Source organism: Grus americana, chromosome 2 (assembly GCF_028858705.1).
Source record: "Grus americana isolate bGruAme1 chromosome 2, bGruAme1.mat, whole genome shotgun sequence".
NCBI classification, from domain to species: domain Eukaryota; kingdom Metazoa; phylum Chordata; class Aves; order Gruiformes; family Gruidae; genus Grus; species Grus americana.
Genome location: NC_072853.1, coordinates 144,342,894 through 144,361,654, shown reverse-complemented (window position 1 = coordinate 144,361,654; position 18,761 = coordinate 144,342,894). Strand labels below are relative to the sequence as shown.

The window sequence follows — 18,761 nt, the reverse complement described above, 5'->3', positions numbered from 1 at the left end:
TGAGAAAATGCAAGGTGACTTGCAGGTTAAACAAAGAAGTTGTAAGTGAATGAATGCAAAAGCAATTGGATTACTACCCTAGTCAGCAGCCAGGCGGAGTGCTGAGTTTAGGTGAGAGCAGCGAGGCAAAGCGTGGGGCAAGCAGGTCCTCCTGAGGTGAGTTAAACACAGCAAGTAGCTGTGTGGTGCTTCAGGGCCTGTAACTAAACTGCTCCCGAGGCCCATCACAAGCTCACGGAGGATCATGAAGAGTATGTTTCGTTTGATGCCTCACGATGTGCTGGTGGGAGTAGCGGTGCCGGTTCCTCTAACTTTACGGACATATGCGAGGAATGTATTTTAAAGCACCGTTGCCTCCAGTCGCGGGGCTGGTGCGACTCGCAGTCCTCCTTACAAACAAACACACGGAGCGGCCGGTTTCTCCCCGCGGTAGGGCGGCCCGGGATGAGCCGGCTCGGCCCGGCCCCGCCTTGCGATCGCCCTGCGGGGAACGCCGGGAGCTGTAGTGCGGGCGGGGCGCTCGGGGCTGGCACTGCTGCGGCGCCGGACTACAACCCCACAACCCTCCGGGCGTCCCGCGACCTCCCAAGAGCCTGAGAGGAGAGAAGCCGGATAAGCAGGCGGAGGTCGGGGAGTTCAGCGGCGATGGTGCGTTTTCTCCGCGCCCTGACAGGAAGGTGAGCGGCGAGAGCGGGGGTGGGGGTAGATGCGGTCCCGGCGGGAGCTGCCCGCGGCCCTGGTGAGGGGGCTGCGTGTGCGGGGGCTGCCCGCCCGCGCTCCGCCCGCTGCCGTCAGACCGGGGAGGGGGGATGAATGGTTCCTGCGGCCCTTCCCGGCTTCTGCCGGCTTCCCCCTGCTCCCCGCAAGCCTCGCTTGGCAGTGCGGCAGCTTTCGTGCGCTTCGCTTGGGAGTACGCGCCCTGAGAGCGGGTTCTGGCGGTGTTTGGCGGCTGCCCAGGCCCGCACGGCGGCTGCCGAGCACCTCAGGGCGGAGCGTGTCTTCTGCCTCGGCCTCCGCTGTGCGTCATCTGGTTTTTCCAAATCGGTTGGTAAAATAATTACCCGTGGTGCAAGTTTTTATTGGAACTCCTAATGTATTAGCTACGAATGATAATGCTAATCCTTTACGTCTGGATTTAATTTTTAATAGAAGTTTTGTAGAACTTGGAACTGTGATTGATTTCTGGAAAAAAATAAAATTGACTGGTGGCACTGGTTCTGTATCAGTTACTTCCAGTTATCTCGAGACAGGACAGGTGTTGGTCTCCTCTTTCTGGTGGTCAGTTCTCCAAAACTCATAATACTTTTTTAAGCTGATTATGCTGTTGTGGATAGTTTCAGGGTGCATTTGTTTATCACTTGTGTTTACCGTGACCTCCCTCCTGCAGAGCTTTAAAGAACAGCAGTGGTTCCCAGACAATGGTCTTCTCAAGGCCACACAAGAGACCAGAGCTGGCTTTACTCATCCCTGAATTGTGTTTCTAGTAAAAGCCTTTGTTGTGGTTTAACCCTGCAGCAGCTAAAATAACCACACAGCTGATTGCTCACTTCCCCCTTCCACCAGTGGGATGAGGGAGATAATCGAAAAAGGTAAAACTCATGGGTTGAGAATTTAATAGGACCAAAAAGTAAGAGAATAATAATAATAATGATAAAAGAATATACAAAGCAAGTGATACACAGCACAGTTCATCACTACCTGGAACCAATGTGCAGCTAGTTCCTGAGTTGCACCGCCTCCCAGCCAGCTCCCCTAGTTATATATGGAGCATGATGTCATATGGTATGAAATGTCCCTTTGGCCAGTTGGAGTCAGCTGTCCTGGCCCTGTCCCCTCCCAGCTTCTTGTGTGCCCCCTGCCTTCTTGTTGGCAGGCCAGTATGAGAAGCTGAAAAGTCCTTAACTGCTTGGCAATGACTAAAATATTAGTGTTCTCAACATTATTCTCATCCTAAATCCAAAGCACAACACTATACCCACTACCAGGAAGAAAATTAACTCTATCCGAGCTGAAACTAGTGCAGCCTTTTTTTAATTTGCTTCTTTTTTTTTAGCTTGTGGGCCGTTAATGATTTACCAGTTTGTAACCAGCTTCAGCCAGCATCTCTTGCTACAGCAATGCAGATCTTTAGAATAGGAGTTGTGGTAAACTCTGTCCCTGAAGTGCTATTAGGTCTGGTAAGTTTCGTGGATCAGATATAAGAGCCTTGAGTATTGTAGCTGTAAAATGCTTGGGGTGTGAGAAGTTAGTCTAGAATCTAAGGCAAGAGATGGCTGGCCAAAGTGCGCTTTCTTCCCTTGGACAGCTAGTGCAGAAGTGGCTGAGGTTATTCAACACCACCAGTGACAGAGAGTAAAATCAGATGGACTAAACAGCTAGAGGAAGAGAAAAGAAACTCCATGTCTGCAGAAATTGAAGTCTTTCTGAGTTGGATATTGTGGAATATTTCATACCTGCTCTGTATCTGTGTTACAACAGCTGGTGGCCACAGGTTTTCATCATTTAATGGGAGTGACTGTTGGGCTGGGCACAGCTCCATTTCTGACAGGTTTGTTTGCCAGTACTAATTTTCTACTTAATTATGGTTATTACTGAGCACTGGCTGGTATTTTGGGGTGTGAACCTGCAGAGGGAGATCTGTATGTTTATCTTGGCTTCAGTTGCTGCTAAATGCACAGAAAGCTTGAAAATGACCAGCAGGTCGAGGGAGGTGATCCTGCCCCTCTACTCTGCTCTGGTGAGACCCCACCTGGAGTACTGCATCCAGCTCTGGGGGCCCCAGTACAGGAGAGACATGGAGCTGTTGGAGAGAGTCCAGAGGAGGGCCACGAAGGTGATCAGAGGGCTGGAGCACCTCTCTTGTGAGAACAGGCTGAGAGAGTTGGGATTGTTCAGCCTGGAGAAGAGAAGGCTCCGGGGAGATCTAATTGTGGCTTACCAGTACCTGAAGGGGCCTACAGGAAAGCTGGTGAGGGACTGTTTATGAGGGAGTGCTGTGACAGGACAAGGGATAATGGGTTCAAGCTGAAGGAGGGTCGATTTAGATGAGATGTTAGGAAGAAATTCTTTACTGTGAGGGTGGTGAGGTACTGGAACAGGTTGCCCAGAGAGGTTGTGGATGCCCCCTCCCTGGAAGTGTTCAAGACGAGGTTGGATGAGGCTTTGGGCGACATGGTCTGGTGAAGGGTGTCCCTGCCCATGGCAGGGGGGTTGGAACTAGATGATCTTTGAGGTCCCTTCCAACCCAAACCATTCTATGATTCTATGAAAATTGCTCTGAAATATTAGCGAATAAAACGAGCTGCTCCAAGCTGTGCAGTAATTTTTTTTTTTTGGAGATCCAAACTCAAAAAAACCCCCAAAAACCTGCTGCGACTTCTCCAAATGCAATTGAATGTGTTGATGCTGACCTCTGTAGCCCTGTACTAATTTTGCCCAAATTGGTGCATTCACTCATAGCAGTCTTGGTTGATTAACTTGGCAGTGGAAATCCAGTGGGATGCTTGATTCAATTGTGTTTGCATTTCTGTGTCTTATATGCAATAGCATTCGTATTGGAGAACTCCAGACTTGGAAATTCACTTTCTCATGAGTGAAGAACTTGGGTTGCATGAGTGTGTGCTGTAAGGTGTCTCTCTTGCCTAGATGGTTTGACAGAAAAATTTTCTTTGATGTTGTACCCCAGGAGACTACAGGTAGATGTTACCATGTTTCAGGTTTTGATATAGGTCATTTAGAATAAACTCTTTGTCCTTGTACATGTTAGTACAGCAAACTCACCTTTAGGCTGTAGCTCTTGCAGTCACATAGTGACGTGGTTTAGGTCTGATACTGTCCAGTAGAAAAGCGATTTTCTTATTATGATCTGCAGAACTGCTCTTGGGACTCTGTGGTGTGGATCCTGGATGTGTGCGTAAAGACAGTCCACAAGAGGAGCCTTTCTCTTCCTCTGGAAAAGCTGGACAGCCATTGAAAAGGCATCACCAGTACTTCCTGCCTTTCTCCTTTTTCTTTCAAACCTTTGTGTAGAAGCCAGGAAGGAATAGAGAAGCCACAAGTATATAAACAGTTCAGAGTCTGTGTCTTGTTCTCTGACATCAAAAAAATCACTGCACTCCCTTCCTCCCTGCTGTTTAAGTGCAGCCTGGCCAGGAATCTAACATCTGAAATAATCATTTTATATGACTTCATATGGATTTTTTTCCTAGAAACATAAAATACAGGATGTGTGAACATCTCCATGTCTTGGAACACCCATAAGAAAAGGAGTTTTTTGCACCCTTCTTATCTGTTGCATGGAGACAGAGATGAGTAGATAGCAAGAGAATGTACTTTTGGGGAAAAATCCTGGTGGAAGAAAAAAAGTAGTTTGCGTTTTGTTTTTTTTAAATAAGAGGAAACTGTAGAAGGCTGATGGAGTTGGTCTGATGTAAACATATCTGAGATTCCTTACTTCTGAATTATTATGTAAACACTGTTGCTGGAATTGCAGGAAACAAATGTGATGTTGACTCTCTCCTTGTTCTGTTTCCTAGATCCACTTTTTTTCCTACTTCTGAAAGTTGCTAAGGCTTCTCTTGATTTGAACGCACCGCTGGTGAGTACACTGGATCCATCTTAGCTAAGACATCATCTGTTTTGTTACTGTCTTAATCAGGGATTTGTAACTGAAGCTATAATTACAGCTATAAAACTAGCAGTATTTGCAAGATGGGACGTTTCCCCTGATGGGGGGGATCATGGATAACTTACCTACAAATTCACTTTTCCTTGATAGCCTCTAATGGGAAAATGAGCTGTTTTCTATGTCTTTCCCTTCCTGCCCCAAGAGAAGCAGTAAGGATGCTTTCATTTTTATTAAAAAAAAAAAAAGCGCAAACAAACAAACCTTCCAAAAACCAAATACCGGCAACAACAACAAAACCCCACCCTTGGTTCATTTACTAGGGATGGCCAGCAAAAACAAGGTATTCAGGGTAGCCTGAACACACCTGGCAACCATAGGATGAAATAGAGATTGAAGTCTTCTGTCCATGTAACTGGCACAGCAGAGGTAGTACAAAAATACAGGGTTTTGCATGTTGTCCTAAGTCCTGGCTGCGTAGTCCTTGCAATAACTATAGTATGATAATGTAAAAAGAAAGAAAGAAAATACCCTCCTCCCTTTTTTTTTCCTTCCATCCTCTTGTATTAGAGAATATGGGTGAACCTCACATTGCTTCTTGCGCACCCCCCGTTAACTCTGCCCAGATTTTCATCATCTACTATTGCAAATGAATTTTAAGAAACAAACGTGGGTTTCTGAAAATGGTCAGTCTTGTGCTTATTCCAGCAGCTCCTGGTAGAGCTCTGTCTCAGAGTATGCCCTGCCTGCACGGAAGCTTTATCCAGGCAAAGGCAAGCTCCTTATGGAAAAGCAAAAGTACCAAGCTTGAGGAGAACAAAATTTGATGCTGTATTAGATTTACCACTCAAGTTCATTTGTTGTAGTTCTGTTTCCTTACAAGTTGGTTGTGTTGACCTTACTGAAGCGGAGGTTAAGCATAATATTAAATCAATTATGGTGGAAATAGGTCTTGGGTCCCCCTGCTTGGGAGGTATCTATTAATGACCCACTATCTGAAAAGTTTACTGCCATGAGAACAGTAGCTTGCCCACACTCAGCTATTCTTCGCAAAAATATAATGCCGTCTTTTCGATGAATAAGGTGCATTTTTAGCATAGATGTGGTTGTCATTATTTCTTTTCAGTAGCGTCTCTTCAAAAAACCTCGTGGGTTGAGGTAAAGACAGTTTAATAAGACAGAAAAGGAAGAGAGTAATAATAATGATAAAAGAATATACAAACCAAGTGATGTACAGCACAATTGATCACCACCCACAGACCACTGATGCCCAGCTAGTTCCCGAGCTGCAGTCTAAACCCCTGGCCAGCTTTCCCCCTAGTTTGTATACTGAGCATGACGTCATATGGTATGGAATATCCCTTTGGTCAGTTTGGGTCAGCTGTCCTGGCCGTGTCCCCTCCCAGCTTCTTGTGCACCCTCAGCCTCCTCACTGGCAGGACAGTGTGAGAAGCTGAAAAGTCCCTGACTTGGTGTTAACATTGCCTAGCAACAACCAAAACATCAGTGTGTTATCAACATTGTTCTCATCCGAAGTCCAAAACATGGAACTATACCTGCTACTGGGAAGAAAATTAACTCTATCCCAGCCAAAACCAGGATAGTGCCAGAGCGTTACTGCCTACCAGTTACCACACAAGTTTATTAAGCCAGCATAATTCAGCTGTATTTAGTCCTGTGTCTAACTTGCACCTACTGATTTTTAATTTTTCTTTTTTTAATTGCAGGAAACAACTTCTGTGGGCAAGAATGGGCTGCCGGGATGTTCATGCAGCAACAGTACTGGCCTTCCTCAGTGGAACAGCCTCCGTAGCTGGACTCCTTGCAGCAGTTCTGCTTCCAAACTGGAGGCAAATGAGACTGTACACGTTCAACAAGAATGAGAGGAATGTGACCGTTTACACTGGACTCTGGATTAAGTGTGCTCGCTTTGATGGGAGCAGAGACTGTGTGATATATGACCCGCAGTGGTACACTGCTGTCGATCAACTGGATTTGCGTGTTCTTCAGTTCGCCCTTCCACTGAGTATGTTAACTGCTGTCTCAGCTCTGTTTCTGTGCTTGATTGGCATGTGTAACACAGCCTTTGTATCCACCGTCCCAAACATCAAATTGGCCAAATGCCTTGTAAACAGCGCGGGCTGCCATCTCGTGGCCGGCCTCTTGTTCCTGCTTGCGTGTGCCATTTGTCTCACTCCGTCAATCTGGGTCATTTTCTATAACAATTATCTGAACAGAAAATACGAGCCTGTCTTCAGCTTTGACATCTCTGTATTTATTGCCATTGCCAGTGCTGGCGGTCTGTTTTTCACTTCCGTTCTGCTGTTTCTGTGGTACTGCGCGTGTAAAAGCCTACCTTCTCCTTTCTGGCAGCCCCTCTATTCCCACGCCCCTAGCATGCACAGCTATGCCTCTCAGCCGTATTCTGCACGCTCTCGCCTCTCTGCCATAGAAATTGACATTCCTGTTGTGACACATGCATCTTAAGAAAACAAAGTCTTGGAAGTCAAGTTCTTGTGCTCATTCAAACCGTGAAAATTGCGGGCTTGATTCTCTCTGCTGCCTTGCACTGAACTTAATCATTTGTAAGGTCAAGTTTCCCAAGGTGCAAAGTGATGGAGACCTGAGTTCAGCAAGTCCATTGCTGTTCTCATGTGTTACTTCCTGACCAACTTTTTTTTTTTTTAACTCTGAGCTCACTACAGACAAAATTGCTGCTAATGCTGGGACAGTACACTAATAGTATTATCCGTTCGTCCTCCTGCTTATTGAGATCAAAGCAGTTTGAACCTCTTTGCTATTTGATAAGCTATTACTAAATTCTGATCCCATTGCAAGAGCTACATAGATGGACCCTTGCACCCATGCGTTATCCAAATGCAGGCAGTGGAACTGGGTGCAGGGGGCTCACTGAGTTTCTTGTTCATTTAGACACATGTATTTTAAGATGTGATTTCTGAAAAGGGTATTTGGCAGACTAATTCAGTTCTGTAGCGCTGCTTTCCCCCCACACACACTGCACACACAAAAAGCTAGCTGCTTATGAACTTCTGCAATAGAATTAGTGTCAAATTACCCTTTATTTTCAAAGTAGCTATTGGAAGAAATAAAACTGATTTAACTAATAATGTTCTTCTGTACTGTAATAGCATTTTTTGAATTACTGGAGGCTAGAAACTTTTTTGTGAATTTTATTTCTAGTCTGTTTTTTAATAAGTTAGCAAATTCTCTAGATTTATTTTGTGATTAAAACAAAACCACTAGTATTTAAAAATTCTGTTTAGAAGCTTGAATATTTTATTTGAAGGCCATCTTAAAGATAGGTTTTCAAGTGGGCTTTTAAGTAGTATTCAGTTCTGGAGGGAAATGTCACTCACTCCAAAATGGATTAAGACGACCATGAAGAATTCTGAAGGCTATGAAAGATTCTTTTGGAACACTGTACACAAGCTATAACAACATCTCTCTAGGAAGGGGATTATAACCCCGGGGAGAGATTTTTAAATTTAGTTGGGTTTTTTTTAAATGTATATACAAGTAACAATGAGCTTGTGTATTTTTCAGAGTTGATCTTTATGGTTGTTGGACTTTTCATGCTGTAGCTTATTTAATTACTGATTAAGACTTAACCTTTTAAGCCTTGTTCTTCAACACCTTTCAAGTTAAACTATTTTAAAATCCAGTTATTTCCTGTGCTGCCACCTCACAACTGGAGAAAGTTTCCCTTTCCTATTTTCTGTAAGATGAGGTTTTGGACAACTTGTGAGCTTCACCTTGCAGCTCTACAAGGATGAGGAGGGATTATTAAATTCCCAACCTGGGATGTCTTTAAATCTTTTTTTTTTTTTTCTCCATCTAAAATGCAGAGCAGCTCAGCCCTAAGGATCAAAGCTTTTCAATATAGGCTTTAAAATTACTTGGAAACTTGGTGACTGTGAGTTGGAGATTGTTATAATTAATGCAAGTATTTGATTTGCTCAAATTTTGGCAAATTGAGATCTTGTATTTAAGATGTCATTCCATTAAGGAAAGTTATTTTGATTGATGGCGTTCTGGAGCTTAGTGGATATTTGTATTTCATTAATCCCAGAACAAATTTGCTTTGCTAAAAAAATCTAATAGAGTTTTTTAATTCCAGTTCTGCAAATGCGTCCAACATCCTGAAAATCAGTTCATTTCCTTTCCCATGCATTAGAAATAGGATCAAATGCTGTGCTGGAAAAAGCATGTTTTGTTACAATCTGTGCCATAACAGTATATTAAGCGGAATCATTTTGTCTTTACTGGTAGGCCTTGGACTTCAGTGGACTGAGTGAGGAAGCTGATCTCTGTCAGAAATTCCCAGGATGGTCAGTAAAGCGACAGGCCTTTCAAGCAGAGTGCTTGATTAAATTGCAGTCTAACGAATTAACACTGTAGATAATAAAGAATACTTAAGAAGATAGGGCTCTAAAGTTCCGTGAATGTGAATACCCTCTTAGGTTTACAAAGTATGTTAGATGAAGTATCTCTTTTTCTTTTAATCAGACCATGACTTGTATGAGATTAGAACGTGTATAATAACATGCAAGCCTGCTTTTGGGTTTTTTTGCTTCAAAATTGAACTTAACTTTACAGTTACTCTGGTTGTCCAACCTCAGATACTGTTGCTGTTTCAGCTGCCCGTATCCTTAGATGCTTTGTCAGATCAAAGCAAAGGGACCACTGGTTTGTGATGTCACGTCAGCTTGCTTCCCCATCACTCCAGTGTCTTTTCTTCTTTGTGCCTAAGTTATGAGTTGGCCAGTAAATGTTAGTTCACAGTCAGTGTCTGGTATGCCTTTTGAGCCTGAATTTACAAAGAATTTTGATAATTTTGGAGGGATGATGAATGCATCTCTCAGTGACAAAAGGAGCTGAATCTTCATCTCCAGAGCAAGAAAGGCAGCCTGGCAAACTGATGTTTTCTATGGAGAGTAAATGCAACCAGTGTTTTGTTCTGTATACTTTGAATAGCAGATGTCTCTGACAGCTCTCTTGTATTCTGACTTTGATTTTTATGCACTAAACTTTCAATTAGTATTTGCTGCTGCTGAAGCTTGTTGCTTTGAAAATTGTCTTTTCAAAAGTCTGAGATGGATCCGAGTTATGAAAAGCAGGGATCCAAAAGTTAGTGGATTCCAGCATAGGTTTTGGTGGTCATCTTTATCAAAAAGACTGTTGCATCCTGTTGTGTAACTGAAGCACGGCTGGGTTTCTTTCAACAGCGCTGTTAATGTGAGTTTCTGCTGGATCCTAAGTCAAATTAACTGGAAGTGCTGTGCTGTATTTCTCCTTCTTTACAGAAGAGGTGGCCAACCTGTGACACTTGAGCCGAGTGCCGCTCCGGCATTTCTCTTGGTAAGCTGACCACCGTGCCTAGCGGTGGGGCTGGGAGGTGACAGGCCTCCCTGGATTTGGGGAGAAGCACGCACGTATCCTGCGTGTATCTGTGGAGCACTTAGCACCCTGCCTCTGACCAGCTGCTCCTTCCTCGGCACTTCGCTGTGTGCAGGACAGGCACGCTGGGTCTTGAACATGAAGATTTTCATTTGTGGCTCATGCAGTCAAAGGTTGGGCACTCTGGGGTTGTGGGAATCTATTTTTTTCAAGTAATTCCTGTCCAACTTCTTAAGTTGTGTTTAATTTCAGTGTTGGTTCTTTTTATGTGAAACAGAAGATATGTATTTTTAATAAAACATTCTCATACAGATGCAGTTTATTGTGATTAATCTTGTGGAAAACACTAACTGTGAGGATATGAAAGACTTACCTGTCTTGATCTTGATTGCCAGACTCTTTCAGATGCCTTAACAGGCTTAAAATGTTGTCTGTACTGCATTTTAACCCCCTAATTTTATAGGACTGCTGCTTTAAACAAAACAAAAACTCCAAAAAACCCAAACCAACCCTTCTGCCACCTTCTGAAAGCTTGACTATTTATAATTTCCCTTTGCTTTTATTGTAAGATAAGAAGTACTAGGATTTCTTTTTCCTTTAAAAGGAGGAGCATGATTTCCCTTAATCTAGATGATTCCCTTTGCCTGCCTGTGGCCAGGATGTGGGCTGGGGGCCAGGCTCAGCCCCACGGCAGGGCCAAAGTATTGGCGTGACAGGGAGAGGAGCGCAGTCCTCGCCCCGCAGCCAGAGCCCCATCTCATTCCCCGTGTCGGTTCTGCCGCTCGCTCGGCCATCGCTCACCCAGCACAACTTGCTAACCCAGCTGAAAACTTCAGTGTTGGGTTGGTTTTCTCCTGCGTTGTGTTAGTGTCACAAAAAAGAAAGGGGGTGGTGGTGTTAGCCATCCTCCTTCCCTCTCCCCTGTTTTGTGCTGGCTGTGCTGTCAGCTGGAGAACATGCTACTGCCTTATGTATGAAAGTTGTTTGGGCATCCCAGGGACTTGTGACAGTCTGGAATGACAGTGATGCTTAGTGATGCTTCGCTTCTGCTGTGTGCTGCTCCCGGCAGCTTGTGGTAACTCGGTACTGAGTCTTCCCTCATTGTTATGGGGCAAAATACCAACTCTTTGAGTGTTAGAAATGCTCATGCCATGGTGCAAGTTCACACAACAGTCTGGATTATTTATGCAGAATATAATGAGACTCACTGGTAATTCCTTTGTAGGTTTCTAGTATTCTAAACTGGCAATATAGTAAATTGGGGTTTTATCTGTTTGGAGTAGTAGTGTCTATATGAGAACAATCCTCATGGAGTAGGCACAGTATAAAGCTGTTGTTGCCAGTACTACAGCTCACTTGAGGGAGTGGAAAAATGATTTTATATTCTCTGCTTCTGTGGGTTCATTTCCTCCTTCGCTGTCACTTTCAGACAGACTTCCTGTCTGCAAGAGCTGCTATAAACCTCAGGACTTGTTGGGTGCTGACATAAATAATGTGATGCAGAGAAACCTGTTTCTCCCAAAATATGGGAGTGCCTCATTTTTTTTCATGTTAAAGTTCCTAAAAAACCTCCCATGTATATTTGTGCTCATCGAAAATGAATCCGTTGGCAGACTTCCCCGTTTTATTTCACAGGAATTGAGTTCACGTATGTGCTTCAGCAGGTGTGTCATGTTACTTATCCCTTCCTGTATCTGCTAAGCAGGCAGGTAACGTGCCTTAGAGGCAGCATAAGCTTTTTTGTACATTTTTGGTTCCACTGCTGCATCAGCGTTCATCAAGTTGGACACACAGAGGCCTCGTGGAAGGGTAAGAGGGTGGTTTCTGATTTCAAAACTGCTTTTTATCTGTGTTCCAAACAGTCAATTTGCTGATTCAGTTATTGGGCTGCTGGGGATGGGGGCTTTGTCTTTTGGGTGTAGCAGCTTCAGGGAGATGTAAAGACTGAGCATAGGGCAGTAGAAATTGTGGTGAGCTGGAGGGTGTCAGTGGTTAAGACTGCTTTGAGGAGAGAGACTAGAAAGCTGGACTGCAAGGGCAGGGTTGTTGTCCTAGTTTCTATTCTAACAGAGAGAAAAATATGTAATTAAAGCTCCAAGTGTTTGAATAAGCTTCGCTCAGCACCAAAGACTCCCAGAATACGATAAGCAAACTTTGAGAACGCAGCGTACGAGTACTGCCCAAGCAGTACGTGTCCTTGGGAACCACAGATGTTGACCCAAGTGCTGAGCACCGCTTCCTAGCTATGTGCCATTGCAGAAGCTTCCGTGGAGCCACCAGTGCCAAGGGTGGCGTTGAGCACCAAAACTGGGCACCCTCCAGTCTCTCTGTAGTGGTATTACAGCGCTTCCACTGGTTAGAGCATCTGTGGCCATTGATACTGCAATAGTTTTCTTCCCAAAGCCAAAATATATTAATAAACAAATGCATAAGATCATTTACAAATTCATATTGGAGTTTACATAAATACTACCTGTTAGGTCAAAACTAAATCATTTCCTAAAACAGGTCCTGGATTATCTGAATTTACTGGAGACACTTTTTGACCTACCATTCTAAAGGCTTCAGCACGTGATTTCTTGACAAGCTTAAGCAGACGTAAATCTAGTGTGGTACCAGAAGGTGAAATCCCATCTTCTTGCTCCTTTTGGTATTTATCTTCTCTGCTTATTTAGTTTTCAGCCTCCCAGACGGCTTATCTGGTCTGCCTCCTGCCACGAGCTCTGCTGCCAACACAAAGGAGCTAGAAGGTATATGTGAGTGGAAGTAGAAGGGCAAGACAGCAACCTTAGGTTGATTCTTCATGAAACCTTAGTTTGAGACCTTTGTTTTCTTATTTAATGTGCATTTTACATATGAAGGACTGTGTTAATTCTGATTTTTTTTTTAAGGCAGATTGCATTTATTAATTGTAGAGGTTGTTGAAAAATGCTGCATTTTGAGAAAAGCATTGAACGGTTACTAGCAAGGCAAAAAATCATGTTTGAAAAGTTTGTTCCCTTTTCCTTCATGCCATCCTCACTCAGAAAATGAAGGTATGGCAAGGAAAAAAATGTAATGAAGCAAAAAAAAAACCAAAAGGATTTCTTTATTATATTTGAAGATTACACTGCTTTAAACTATGTCTTAAGAAATCTCAATCTCTCTTAGTAAGGAAATCTCTATTAGTAGGGGAAAGAGCTAATTTTTGAATAGGTGAATGGTGCTAAATATCAACATTTGCATTAGCTTTATAGGTTAGATCAGAATGGTTTCGTGTTATCTCTGAAGACTTAGCATCATGGATGACTGTTATTGCACTGTTTTGACTCTTTAATCAAGTCAGCTACAAGAAAATGCCCAGGTTCTTCCTACTGCTGTGCTAAAGTGTTCTATAGACAGGTTGAATTTCCTGGCAAAAGTACCATCTCAGGAAGCAGCTGACAAGGAATTCCATTCTCAAGAACAGGCTCAGTGGGCGGGCTTTTTTTTTAAACAGTACAGCTGCAGATAAATCAGATATTGCACAAATTTGGCGGCCTTCTGTGGCTGCCTGTTCTGCTTGATGCAATTATACATCTCCCAGAGAAGGCCTTGAGCATACCAGCCCAGTCATCAAAAAAAAAATATTCACACCTCTTTTCCTTCTTAGGCTTGTGGGACAGGCACCTTCAGATCTGATCTGCCATCTGCAACCCTGACCAAGTGCTGCTGACCTCCACAACTGCAGAGGTGAGGACGTGCCCCTTGCCAGTAACTGGGAGGGTCAGCCTAACGACTGGGAAAGAGCTGGCTTGGCAAGCTTGATGGCATACGGGCAGCCACAACACACGAGGTTTCTGGCATTGCAGCTCAGCAAATACTGAGGTGCCGGTGGGGCTTTCAGCAGTTCTTTTGTCAGCTGCTGCTGGGTTATGGAATTCATTGTTCATTATGGCACATCAGTTCCAGTTAGTTTGCATGTTCACTTTCAAACGCTATGTGGCTGCACCTTAATTAGCCAAGGAGTTACGAGAACCTTGAGAACCACTAATCTTAGCGGCTGATGCCGATGTGCCTCGCTTGAGAAGTCATCTGAGAGCCATAATTCTCTCAGGCACTCAGCACTAATCTGCTTAGAGCTCCTGTAGAAGACCTGGAACGCTGGGCAGAAAAGAATTTGCCTGGACTAGATTTCACTACTAAATAAGTAGTAGTAAGATTCAAACACATTGCAGAGACTTCTTGGTCTAAAATACAGGAAAAGAACTCCAAAAGGTCTTATTAGGTAATATGAAAACAACATAATTTGATGAAATATGCCTCTGAGCTGCTTGTGTATGCATACTGAAGTACAAAAAACCCTGTAGCTTTTGAGTTTGACGCACAAGTCAGCTAAGTAAATTACCATTTCTTGAAAAGAAAGGTTGCCTTTGACAGTTTCTGTCCCTAGAAAATTGTCCTTTTCTTCCAAGACCCTTTCTATTCATTAGAGCTGTCTTTGTTTCATGGGCAGCCCCATTCCTGGAAGAATTCCAGGCTCTTCTCCCTGCTTTCCTAGCCTGGGCAAGTCAGTTCTCTGGGTCCAGAATTCCACAGCAGCCCTCCAGTAGGCATCTCTCACAAGACAATGTCTCGGGTGACACCTCCTTTTTTTTGCAGGGCACCAGAGATGGCACGAGGGTTTGTAAAAGCTTCTGTATATATCTACCATGGATAACACAGCCTATGACTGGATTTGCTTGAATACTATTGTAAATTAGCAAACTAAAATTGATCACGCATCCTGGGTTGGTCCTGGAAATTATTTTTTCTCACAGCTATTTTTACAATGCCTTGCATTTCGTTTTGTTATTGATAATCCTCTGTTGTAGCAATTTAACAGACTTCCCTTGGTTTATTTCTGTGCCCAGCTGTCACATCTTTCTCCTAACAACAATAACACAAGTCCCTAATGACTGAAAGCTATTCATTTGTTTTCTTGAGCTCTCAAACTTTCCTATATGGCTTGAAGTGATTATTATATTTCCTGAAAATATTGCCTGTGTAAACCACCATGTGTTTTGTGTCTCTTGCTGGGTAAGTGCGTAACTGTGACTGAACGTAAGAGAAGAGGATGCAGCAGAAGGCAGGACTTCCTTTTCCATTGGCACATGCATGGGGGAAAACACCAGAAATTTGGACATCAGGTTTGAACTGAAAATCCCCATTTGGTATGTGATCCAGCAGTAAACAAACCTGTCACCCACTGTTTAGAAAGAAATGGTCTGTAAATCAAAACAAGGATTTGACTGGAGTTGTTTTGAAAATGTCCAGTGTGTAAAGGCAGACAGCTGTAAAGTCCCGAATGAATTCCCAACACCGCAGATCCACACCGCAAGCAAGGAGATGTGGGCAGGATGCTGTGTCTGTCCACCGGGGCACTTGTAATGCTGCAGCTGTCTGGAACAGCAGCTCTTTGCTTTGGATAATGCAGGTGAGTCTATACTGTGAAACTTAGTCACATGGTAATCAACGCTAACTTCTCTGTATCTTAACTTCTTCAAAGGAGCAAGATATAAGTAATCGGTACAGTCAGGGTTCCAGGTCAGATAATTTTGGGATGTGTGCTGGAATGATACATTCCTATTTTTAAATATGGGAATTTTATACTGCATATGAAAGAAGAACAGAAACGATTCCTTTTCTGCGATGGTATACAACTGGTATTGCACAAAACTCCCAGAAAATAACTAGATACGGATACAATTTCTTCTCAATTAGCCTAAATTAAGGCGATGGAGAGGGGAAGATAGATCAAAGCTACAGCAAGATGTTTTGGTATTAGGATTCTTGAATTACTTCAGTTGATTCAAGGAGCAAATTATATTAGCACTTTATATTGAAAATAATCAGAACAGAGTTATGTGAGATATCAGTATTACAGTCTTTTCAAAGCTACACAGCATTCTGAACCAAATCCGAGTCTGCAGCAGGGGGAAGAAAAGCTGAAGTACTGACAAGCCAGGAAATACACAGTATCAAGAAAAATATCCAGTGTCCAACTGAAACAGTATGTTAACTGATATGATATAGATTGTGAAATGCCAAGAGAAAATGTAGTCCCCTCACAGTTTAGAAAGTGGACTAAATAAGAGCAGCTGTGTGGGTAAATACTTCTCCCATACTTTGGCATTAAATTGTTAGCTGATCTTTATCGGTTTTAACAAAAGAAATCTCTCAGAAGTTAGATAAGGCCTGGGAAATAGCAGCTGAGGGATATTTTCTGTCAGTTTGTTAAGCCAATAGCTTCAATCAAGTGGAGTTATTCACTGCTGGAATGCAACAGGACCCTTCTTTTGTTGGGCTGTTCCGTTTTGTGACTCCCCCCCATTGACTGTAACTCTACAATGTCTCTCTTGCCCCACTATGACTGAGGGATTTAATAATGCAAAGCCAATGATAAATACAAAACATGCAATTAAGTCTCATTACGTTAATTTGTTGAGGAAAAAAAAGCAGAATCTTGGAAACGGATTTCTCTAGGGAGTAATGGCAATTTTAAACAGCAGAAAGCAAACCAGCGTGATCTGTGTGGCATTCTAGCCATGTTCCCAGGGAAAGCCTGTGCCCGGTTAAACCACAAGACAGACGGCAACCCACAGGAAATCCCGAGTTGCCTATCTTATTTCACAGCTGGATGAGGGCTGTTCAGCACGGTTTTCAATTACAGAGGTGCTGTGGCAAGAGCTGTGGAATTTAAGTTTTATGAGACATGGATGAAAGTCAAGTCGTCCTTTAGTTCTAATTGTGGTGTAGCTGGGTCTTAGAGATGTCCCTGTGTGCACACTTGGTGCGCTAAACTCATTAACTCCCTGGGTGGTCCGGGAACTCCTCAGCTAGTCCCTGCACAGAAGAGAGACTCAACTAAGCAAAGACAAGGTGATAGACCCAGCCCCTCAACACCTCCACTACAAAAGATTTACTAACTCTTGCAGGAGATCTTCAGGTGGGGATTTCAGACAGCCCTGAGGATTCCTCCAAGGCAGCTCCTACTGTGCCACCACAAATTTCTATGCCTAAATAGAATCATAGAAAGGTTTGCGTTGGAAGGGACCTTAAAGATCATCTAGTTCCAACCCCCCTGCCATGGGCCAGGACACCCTCCACTAGACCATGTTGCCCAAAGCCCCATCCAACCTGGCCTTGAACACTTCCAGGGAGAGGGCATCCACAACTTCTCTGGGCAACCTGTTGCAGTGTCTCACCACCCTCACAGTCAAGAATTTCTTCCTAATATCTAACCTAAATCGACCCTCCTTCAGCTTAAACCCATTACCCTTTGTCCTATCACTCCATGTCCTTGTAAACAGTCTCTCTGCAGCTTTCCTGTAGGCCCCTTCAGGTACTGGAAGGCTGCTGTAAGGTCTCCCCAGAGCCTTCTCTTCTCCAGGCTGAACAACCCCAACTCTTTCAGCCTGTCCTCATAGGAGAGGTGCTCCAGCCCTCTGATCAGCTTCATGGCCCTCCTCTGGACTCGCTCCAACAGCTCCATGTCTCTCTTGTACTGGGGACCCCAGAGCTGGACGCAGTACTCCAGGTGGGGTCTCATGAGAGCAGAGTAGAGGAGCAGGATCACCTCCCTCGACCTGCTGGTCACACTTCTTTTGATACAGCCCAGGACACGGTTGGCTTTCTGGGATGTATGTTAAATGTGTCATTTAACATCCTGGGTGGAGAATCTGGCCTTTCCAGAGACTCCTGGTGATTCCTGCAGTCACACAGGACAGTCTTTTTGTACATAGTTAATACAGTAAGATGTTTTAGTTTAAAATAATCTATAGCAATGGATAATGCATGTGCTGAAGCAGTTGCACAGGGTCAGGGGCCAGCTGGGATGTCAGAACTGAGCAGAGAAGCGGTAAGGGGAGTCTCGTCTGATCCAGCGATCTGACTGCAACCAACTGGACGGTTTGGGAGATCTGAATGTGCTAACATCCCAATCTTTATTTTTCTTAAGCAAATACTCTGTCTGGTTTTTGTGCAACACCGCTAAAAACAAATCAGCCCTTCCATCCCAGAATTGCTGCATTTAACCATTAGTCTTTGTCTAGATAAATCCAATGGTTTTCAAAATAAATTAGTTAGCCCTGCTAGAAGTGATCACTTCAGTACATGTTATGTTAGAAAATTCATTGCTCACCCTTGTTTGAAATATTAGAGAGGACTAAACATTAACAGCTCTTTATGCATTGCCAGGTTTTACCGAAATCCAAGCTTTGAAGCACTTGGTTTGTCATTTTGGTCACAGTAGTATTACAATAAATCTAACAACAGACTATAACTCAATTAGACTGCGATTCGGAATTATTAACCATTCTGCAGAACAGTGCACATAGCAGTGCTATTCGCAACTGTTCCTTTAAAAAAAACCCTCACATGTAACATGAGCTGTGAGAGTAAGAAGGCAAAAGTTTTCACTATATACCTTTTTGACAAGACTAACATTTTTATCTCTCAGTATAGTCACAAGACAATTGAGTAATTACGTAGATACTCCTTAAACAGTACGTTTGCTCCCTAAATATTTAAGTGTGTGGTCACCTGAGCATTGTGCAATGAAAACCAAAGAAAATCAGCTGCTACTCACCACCACCCTTAGCAGAGATACTGAACTGATCCTGTATATTCCCCCAGGCTCTCTCTTTGCAAGCCAAAAATCACCATGGGTGCAAATCTTATTTCCATGACAGCAAGGGCCCACATCAATTGAGAAGACTGA

The 18,761-nt window shown here is 43.5% G+C and overlaps 1 protein-coding gene across 2 annotated transcripts; it reads left to right on the top strand.

Annotated features, from left to right (window-relative positions):
* The first annotated feature begins 561 nt into the window (after nucleotides 1–561).
* CLDN12 (claudin 12) lies at nucleotides 562–10,353 on the top strand. Of its 2 annotated transcripts, none has more exons than XM_054817519.1 (3): nucleotides 562–677; nucleotides 4,536–4,597; nucleotides 6,352–10,353. In XM_054817519.1, the coding sequence occupies exon 3, from the start codon at nucleotides 6,374–6,376 to the stop codon at nucleotides 7,109–7,111; it is 738 nt and encodes a 245-aa protein (XP_054673494.1). In that variant the 5' UTR covers nucleotides 562–677; nucleotides 4,536–4,597; nucleotides 6,352–6,373; the 3' UTR covers nucleotides 7,112–10,353. The 2 variants fall into 2 exon arrangements, with proteins under 2 accessions (XP_054673494.1, XP_054673495.1); XM_054817520.1 differs by lacking the exon at nucleotides 562–677 and adding an exon at nucleotides 4,157–4,429.
* The last annotated feature ends 8,408 nt before the right edge of the window (nucleotides 10,354–18,761 follow it).